Source organism: Alligator sinensis, unplaced genomic scaffold (genome assembly GCF_000455745.1).
Source record: "Alligator sinensis unplaced genomic scaffold, ASM45574v1 scaffold881_1, whole genome shotgun sequence".
Taxonomy (NCBI): Eukaryota; Metazoa; Chordata; order Crocodylia; family Alligatoridae; genus Alligator; species Alligator sinensis.
Window position 1 is genome coordinate 695,128 of NW_005842346.1, and position 9,156 is coordinate 704,283.

A 9,156-nucleotide genomic window follows, 5' to 3' on the forward strand; every position below is an offset into this window, starting at 1 on the left:
CCTACATCCCTAAACTTCAACGTCCAGCTGAAATCATGATGGCACTGAGCTGCCAAGCACATAGGTATCCTTTTTACTTGTCTCACATCTAGAGCATCCTCTCCTTGGATTGTAACCTGGTCATAGATTCATAGATGTTAGGGTCGGAAGGACCTCTATAGATCATCGAGTCCGACCCCCTGCATAAGCAGGAAAAGCTATATACTCATCTAACCTCCTCTGGTCATGGTTTAGAGGCTTGTGTGTTCCAATGACTCTCAGAGCTATGTCATCTGGAGACTTGTACTCCTGGTAGGGTCTCCCCTGGCAAACAGATCGGAGGTGAGATCCCAGACTAAGCATGGTCCAAACTCCTGAAGACCCCAATGGCAGAATAGTTATACTTGACCTGCTGGTTCTCTGTGGCTGTAAAGGCAAATGATGGCTGCAGCAGGATGGAGGTCTCTGGTTGTCTTGGACATCCTTGCCACTGGGTTTAGGGCTCCCTCCTGTCAAGCTCATGTGTTTGTCGCTTGTGCACTGGCATCCCCACGTTAAAAGATGTCACACACAGGCCTCAGCCAGGGATGTTAACATCTCCCACAAACCAAGTGCTGCGATGGCAGACGAATAGTGGTGGAGGCAGGAACAATGATTTTTGGGAGTCCCTAGTCAGAAATCTTCATGTAGGCGGTGGTTATGTGATGGTCATTTTGCACTTACCAAGATGGAAGTACAATTCAGCAGCTGCAGCCATAACTGAGCAGTCCTCTTTAGGATCCCTTCTGCTCGCCCTGAATGGGGAAGGGGCTAGAAAAGGTGCCTTAAACATAGGCTGTCTCAAAGCCCTCTGGCTAGATTGCAGCATCCCATGGGATCACTCTATTTGCAGCTGAAACCAACAAAATAAAGTATTAAAGTTTGCTGCATGGAATATCCACACTCTCATGGACTCCCTGAACAACAAGCCTCCTGAAAGAAGAGCCACCATAGTAGCTAGAGAACTTGTAAGATATGACATTGATGTTACTGCCCTAAGTGATACCTGCTGTGCGGATGAAGGCCAGCTGAAAGAAGGAGGTGGCTGCACTTTTTTTTGAAAGGGAAAGTCACCTGAAGATGGCTTTGCCATCAAGAACAAGATTGTCAACTTTCAGAACTCCCTGTGGGCATTAACAAGCACCTTATGACTCTCCACCTCAAGCTCTGTAACAACCAGCATGCTATGGTCATCAGTGCATATGCCCCCACACTTGATGATGAAATGTTAACAAGGAACAGTTCTACTGTGCTCTTGACACAGTCCTGACCGCCACTGCCAAGGAAGAAAAGCTCATCCTCATAGGTGACTTCAACATGAGAGTTGGGCAACACTGTGAACTCTGGAGTGGCATCACTGGGAAAGAGGGGGTGAGGATAGTCAACTCCAGTGGTATCCTCCTCCTCAGCAAATGTGCAGAGCATGACTTGCTCATCCGAAATACCATCTTCAGACAAAGTAACAAACATAAGACCACTTGGAAACATCCATGCTCTGATCACTGGCATCTTCTTGACTATATAATTGTCAGAACGTGTGATTGTACTGATGTTTGTATCACCCAAGTCCTGAGAGGTGCAAATGGCTGCTGGACAGACCACTGTTTAGTCAGGATAAATCATGGACATGCAGCTTGCACCGCAATACCATAAACAACTGACAGGAATGCAGAAGAGATTTATCATCAAGGCACTCCAAAACCAAGCTAGATGTGAGGCTCTTCAGCAACACCTGACTGAGAGGTTCTTTGACCTACCTGATGACATCAAGGACATCCAGGCATATTGGGAAGAGCTTAAAAACATTATTCATAAGGCATGTGCTGAATCAACTGTGCTCTACTTACCATCACCAAGATTGGTTTGATGAGAACCATGAGGAAATCCTAGCACTTATCCATCAGAAGAGAACCATGTTCTCCAGTTAGGAAAATGAACCCTCCAACCAGTGAAAACAAGAGGCTTACTGGGAGCTTAAAGCTGTAGTTCAGATGAGGCTACAGGACATCAAAACCCAGTGGTGGCAAGGCCATGGATATACAGAGTTTCGCTGACCAACATGACATGAAGCCCAGAAACAGCAGAGGAAGAAGGAAACTGCACAACATCCTGGCCAACAGTTGTGCCATCACCCCCCAAAGCACCACTTGTCATATCTGGGGAGAAACTTGCAGAGCACAGATTGAACTCCGCAGCCACCTTTAAACTCGCCAGTAACACCAACCCCACCCCGCCGGCAGACATCCTTGTCTCGAGGGATAGCCGACGATGAATGATGTAGAGCATCCTTACTGGATTGGATTTTGTAACATAAAGGAGCCGCTGCAGTTGTTGTCCATATATATTCAATAGCCTAGTGGTCAGGGTGTTGATCTAGGATGTGGGTTATTCAGCCCACAAGTACAAATCCTTCTCTGATATAATTGGAACAGGGACCTGTGCCCAGATTTCTCGCCTCTCAGGAGAATATGCTAACCACAGGTACTGAGTAGCCTAGGGAGGGTCTCCCTCAACCTCTCACTAATATTCTTCTATGAGAGATTAAGGGAGACCCACCTCAGACTGGGAGTGTGATGCTTTGAGTAGGTCATGCTCCCAGCAGATGGAAATCAGGGTTCAGAGCCCTGTGCCAAACCAGACTGGGAGATTTGAACCTGGGGCTCCAGGATAGTGCTCGAACACCTATATCACTGCATGGAAAGCAGAGCAATGATGTTTGAGACAGGAGTACCTGGAATTTAGAAACCCGAGTCCTGGAGAGGATTATTTTCGAGCCTGTAATTCAATGCCTAATTCTCCCCAGTATTGTATAAAGCACATGGGCATCCTACTGAAGATTTCAGCAAGTGACAAGGTACCTTAGGATTTAACCTATGCAAGGCTGAAGCTCAATCAGCTTTCTGGATTTAACCCTAAATGACTTGTCTAAGGTAACACAGGACATCTCTAACACAGCAGGAACATGTAGCCAGGACTTCAGCATTTTAGGCTAATGCCCTAACCACTGTGTTTCCCTTCATCCTCAATCCCTGTTCAAACTGTAATGCAGAATTATTTCTCTTTGTGTTTACAACACAGTAACTGAAGAGCATATTGCCCCCCTTGGCTAATAAGCATATAACATTGGCAGGTAACTGCAGTGAATGACAGACAAACCCTGTGGAAAGCCACGAGAAAATTTCTAGCCCAGTGGCTTAATGTTGCCAAGTCGGGTGCACAGTGCAAGTACTGACCATTCTTATCTTTAGGATACAGCACTGCCCCACAGAGACGTCCTATCCCAGAAAACAATATACCATCTTCAGTCAAACAACTGAGAATTTTTTGCTAGGACTTCTATTCTTGTTTGCCACACCTTTGTACTGAAGCTGGTAGTGGTTGAAGTTTATACAACAATGGGTACAGCCCTCAATCTCCTCACAAGCTATCTATATTAACTCCTTTATGCACAGCATTTAGATATTCCTATTTTAGATAATTAGCTGTCATTTCACTTGTTTCTGACAGTTTGTCTCTGACATAGATTGGACTGTTTACAGTAGTAAGAACTGCACCTATTAGTGTTCTTTGGGGTTCACAACAATCATTAAGGACCATCTACTCTGTGTGTGTGTGTGTGTGTGTGTGTGTGTGTGTGTGTGTGTGTATAAAGTAGTATAACATGAAGGTACCAGCAGTGAACCCACAGTCCCATAGCAGGAGAATGATACCATGTTTTTTTTATATAGCATGCCCCCATATATAGCACGTGCTATGGTATTTTTTTTATGGGAGTCTGAAGAAAAACCCATCTTTGAGTTAAATGGCAGCAGCTAGGGAGCAAAGCCTGTCAGGGATGTGCACTGAGTCCAACACCAATGGAGAGCCGTGGCAATTAACACTGCTCCTCACCCCCACCCCTGCTCCTGCCAAATTTCCAGACCTGTGGAGATCCCTTTTCCTCTCATATAACGCACACCTTCAGTTTTCCCCAGCTGGTTTGGCTGCGGGGAGGGGTGGTGAAAGTGCAGGTTATATGCAAGAAAATATGGTATTGCCTACTAGTGAGCTTCATAAGCCCCTAGCACATTCCACTTAAGCTGTGATTAACTAGTTAATCATGTCTTAAATTGTTACCTAGCCACACATTAATGTAATTAATGGTGTGATAAAACAAGGAATAAGCTACAAAGTTATTACACCAAATATGTGTAATAACTTTGGGGCTGGTTCCTATCACACCATTAATTGAATGTGTGGGTAGGCTAGTGCTCCCAGACACAGGGACGCAGCTGGGAGTGTCAACTGATGGTGCTCCAAGCCACGGGGGTGTACCATGCGCATGCCAAGCTGGGAGCCTTGTCAGCTGACCCTGCTCCCAGCTGCAGGAGCTTGCTGTTTGCTGGTGCAGGGGGACCCCAGGATGAGAATCTCAGGTTTCCCCTGCACTAGCAATGAGGTGCACTCATGCTTCCTGCCATCCACATGAGGATTATGGGAATTGTGCATGGGATGCCATTGCACCTTTAACTGCACATATGCCAGGGGCCATAGTCTCAGTTGATTCCAACAGTGCAGTAATAGTGCCAGGAATTTGACTAGAGAAAGTGGAAATTTAATTATGATGGAAGTAAAAGATGTATCACTGTACCAAATCTTACCTCTGCTTAGAGGGACTGAGGGGTAGCAGAGGTACCTACAGGTCCTTAGACAGCCACGTGTTCACAGATACCTGGCTTTTTTGAGCTGGTTAAAAACTAATAATTTTCCTGGGATTTTTTTCCTCTTAATTCTACAGAGTGTCAGGATCACGAACAAATGTTTTTATGAGGTTTAAGACCACAATGAAGGAGGGTCTTCTGATGTGGCGGGGAGACAGTCCCATGCGACCTAACAGTGACTTCATTTCTCTTGGACTTCAAGATGGAACTTTAATATTCAGGTAACCTATAGCTGGTTTAATTATTTAGAAGACCAGGTAGATTGCACCTTATAGATTAAAGTAAGTGTGCGTGCGTGCGTGCGTGTGTGCATAGATATACAGATAGCACAAGCTTTTGAGAGCCGTAGGTCACTTCAGCAGAGGCTGTCTCTGTTTTAACTGTTTCCACAATGATCCCACACTTCCTGTTCAATTAAATCACTGCAGCACAGAGTAATGCTCTTCTGTAGAACACAGACACTGGGTATTAAACCTATATAGTTTAGTTCACTGTTCAAGTCCATTTGTTTCTGGAATAGTATGTGAAATATACCCTCTTGTTTGTTTTTTCTCAATGCTCTAATTCTCTTTGAAATGCCTGGGTTTTTTCTCATAATCAAATATTCTTCCTGCCAAAACCCTAAAATCCAGAAGACTCTGACAACATCCAGAGCCTTCTGCTTTCTTGGGAATTATTCTTTTCGTTGTAAGTGCTCAGACAGATTCCATACAGCTTTATGCATAGTGCTGTGCTGGGACCACTGATTGGCAGAAGCTGTATCTTTCCATATTAGAATTCTTTTCAAATTAAGTAAAGTCATCAGCGAAATGGAAAAAAGTCATCTTCCATCACGCTTATACCTGTTTGCAGCAGGTTGCAGTGCAGTGTTCATAAATGGAAAGGCTTTATCACTTTAAGATTTAATTTATGGCAGTCTAGTGCCCAGCTATATTGTTCAGCCCTTTGGCTCTTCCTAGTTGTGGTTGAAAATCATAGGTACAAAAGCTGAGTTTCACATACCAAAATTAAGAGTTAAATTGATGGCTCTAAACTCATTTTCTTGTGGTTTCCTGTGGTTAACCTTGAAAAAATCTTTGCTGCCTCATGGTCTGTGAAACAGGGAACTGAAACAGTGGATGAAATAGAGCATTTTGTAAGTGTCATTAGGCGAGTTGTAGTATCCAAAGCTGTTGGCAATAATTTGGAGGTAACCTTGCCCGTAGAACACCCATTCCTTACTCATGATATTAGTTTCTCCCCTCATTCTTACCCGAGGCATTTGATATGAATTTGAATCTGGATATTTAATTTCATACTTTCAAAAGTATGTGCTGATGCCATAGTGATCTCATGGAACTTAGCCAAGAGTTCAATCATCAAATTCCCACCTAAACTCTTAAGGCTTATTCATGTACTGTGGCAGTGTGTCCCAGCAGTAGGGAGACCAAGACAGTGTTTATCAGTAGGGCTGTTCTGGGTTCATCCCCCTGCTTGGGCTCTCAAGCCCTTTAACTCTGGTGGGCATGCCTGGAGTGGCCTCACTGGCAAACCAAATTGCTCTCCCTGCCCCCAACCTCCCTCACTGGGATACATTTCTGCAGTGATGCAGACATGTCCTTGGTCGGCTATAGGCATCTATATTTTCAGTGATAATTATTTTCTGAGGTGCCCAGAGGTCCATTATGTGTAATCTGAGAACTGCCTTCCCAGAATCACGGGACTCTGAATTTTAGATCCACCCTTCTCAGCATCCTTCACTGGCTCTCTTTAGGCATCTCCCTAGTCACTGTGCTGGCTTTTGTGGGATTTACAGGATCAGAGGAGCATTGTAGATTTATACAGTCATAGGCCTGAAAGTGCCCTCAAGGATCTTAGATAACTACCACTCTCCCTGCATTGTCTACACTGAAGTCCTGGAAGTTTAAAGGAACTTGGGTATCTCTGTCACTGCAGTTACTTCCATGTCCCCATATATCCGTTTCAGTGACTGCAGTGTAGTGTAGAGCTACTCAAACTAGCTTTAATCTAACTGGCTTGGGCACTGGAAGAAGCCTAACCATGGCAATACAGAGCTCAGCATAGACTCATTTACCCCTCGTCTTTAGGCAGGTAGGCACCTGGAAGTTAGGCATTGCAAAGTTCAGTGCCGTGACACATAAGTCCCCTTTATGAATCTAGCCTAGTGTCTAAAGCTGGGCCCCCAGAAGTTGAGGCAAAATAAAACATGGTTATGACTATCTGAATTTTAATAAGGGTTGAAGCATAGACATTTTCATACCCATAAGTGAAATAGTGGGGTTCCTGGCTCGTGCCCTCTGCTCAGTTCCCTGGTCATTACCCCTTGCTAACAACACAAGTCTTTTTCAACCCAGATTTTTTGTGTATATTTTTTCCATACATTCCTATACTAACATATCTCTTGTCCTAGTAAGTCAAAAGCTTGGTAAGACACTTATCTATATAGCCTTCTGTTATTAGGCAAAGCTGCCATGTAGGAACCCCCTGTTTGATTGCTCATCTCAAGCCCTGGGCTCATCGTGCCACGTAGCCAGCACCCTTTGTTGTTTAGATGGGCACTCTGTCACCTTGTAAGCTCCTTCAATACAGTGAAGGAATAACAGTGATAGTCACCCTAGGGATTCCCAACCATTCTCGAGGAATCCTGGATGCAAGGGGAAGCGGGGTAAACCAGAGTGTTGTCAAGCCGAAGATGGGGTGGTGTTACTCACAGATCATTTGTTAGGGATTGCATGTCTCTAAGGGAAGTGAACAATGCCTCTTCGCTTTTCACATTTCAGCTACAACCTTGGCAGTGGTATTGCTTCCATAATGGTGAATGGCTCTTTCAATGATGGGAGGTGGCACAGGGTAAAGGCAGTTCGGTAAGTCCCTCTTCATGTTATCAGTGGCTGCATCTATACATGCATATTAACGCAAAGCGATAAACTCCAGAGCTTATTTCTTTGGGTGTGCTATTTGCACATGAGCCTGGGACCACAGCATATTGAGCCAGGTCACAGCAGCCCTTGCTGGCAGGGGGCCAGCAGCCTGGGCTGGCAGGGGACAGGGCTGCTCCCTCTGGTTCAACATGCTGAGGAGTGACTGCCCTAGTCCCTGCACTGAAGCACCCTTGTGTCCCAGCCAGCTGGGGCAGCAGCTACACATGCGCTGCTGTGTTTTTCACTCTGCAGCAGGATAGTACTTACAAGTACTTACAAGCACTATCCTGCTGCGGAGTAAATTAGTTAACTCCAGCCTAATTGGGGTGCATGTGTAGATGCCAAGATGCCACACAGCTAATTAGTCTACTGCACAGTAAATGTCTCATATAGATGTGCCCAGCAAGTGCCAGGTTATGCTGAGACATTTTGGAGACTGCATTTTATGGTGCCAAACTAAAAAATCCAAGTGAGAAGAAAACTACAAGTGTAGCCAGATGCTTAGCTTATACAGAGCACTGCAGCCCCACTGACACAGGGCTCTGACCTTAAATGCTTAGCAATTTTTAACACATCTGACAGAACAAATACAAACACCGTTATGCTGGAGATGAGCCAGGTGAAGTCCAGCCTTGAAGCGAGGCACAGCTCGGACTGGTTTGCCAGAGTACATCATGCCACGGTTAGTTGGAATCCATGACAGACAGGTATTCAACCCCATACCTTTCCACTCTCAGGCAGATGACTTAATTTCTCAGTCCTGATTGTCATTTGAATCAAGAATTTGAACTTTCTGCTTACCTTAGACCCTGGGACTCATGAGATTTGCCACTGGCCTGCTTGAAAGCTGCAACACCCCTGAGCATCATTGCTGCCTCTGTTCTGGGACGGTAGTGCATGGAGCAGTGTCAGGTGGGGGGGAGGCGGGGGCTTTGCTTTCAGCAGCAGTCTGAAGAGTGCCACAGAGATGCAGTGTAGTCATGCCCCAAGTTCCCTTCTATGGGCTAGTAGAACAGGGGTTGCCAATGTATGGTTCATGGGCTGGGTCCAGTCCATGGAGCTGCTGGATCTGGCCTGGAGATCCTGAGGCCTTTGTCTATGCTTGCGTACATTCCTGCACTGGGGCTGAGCAGCAAGGATCTACACTGGGCTGGGCAACTTCCAACCTCCCTCCCCTTCATCCACCTTCCAGCTGTGGTGCAGATGAGGCAGTAGTGTGGAAGCTGCCTGGCCCTGGCAGAGCTCCCCAGCAGCTGGAAGCTGAGCCCGCACCCAGCCAAAGAGCCGGGGGCTGGGGGAAGCAGAGGCAGCATTGGCACAACTACTAGCTGCCTGGCCATGGCATAGGTGGAGGCAACAACCCCTCTGCTGCTGACATACTGCCAAAGTCACGTGGCCTGTGTTGGTCAAGAGCCTGGTTGTTCTGGCTCACAGCTTGAAAAGGTTGTTGGCCATCGGGCTAGTTCAAGAGCCATAGCATTGCAACTGGACTCTGTTTTCCCAAAGCATTCAAAGCA

General features: G+C 45.9%; 1 protein-coding gene across 4 annotated transcripts in view; it reads left to right on the forward strand.

The window, feature by feature from the left end:
- EGFLAM (EGF like, fibronectin type III and laminin G domains) overlaps positions 1–9,156 on the forward strand; it is a 96,104-nt gene that overhangs the window by 84,562 nt on the left and 2,386 nt on the right. For all 4 annotated transcript variants that reach the window (XM_025210403.1, XM_025210404.1, XM_025210405.1 and 1 more), the window contains 2 exons: positions 4,796–4,939; positions 7,499–7,582. In XM_025210403.1, the coding sequence (XP_025066188.1) occupies positions 4,796–4,939; positions 7,499–7,582 (228 nt within the window). The remainder of the gene's footprint in view (positions 1–4,795; positions 4,940–7,498; positions 7,583–9,156) is intronic.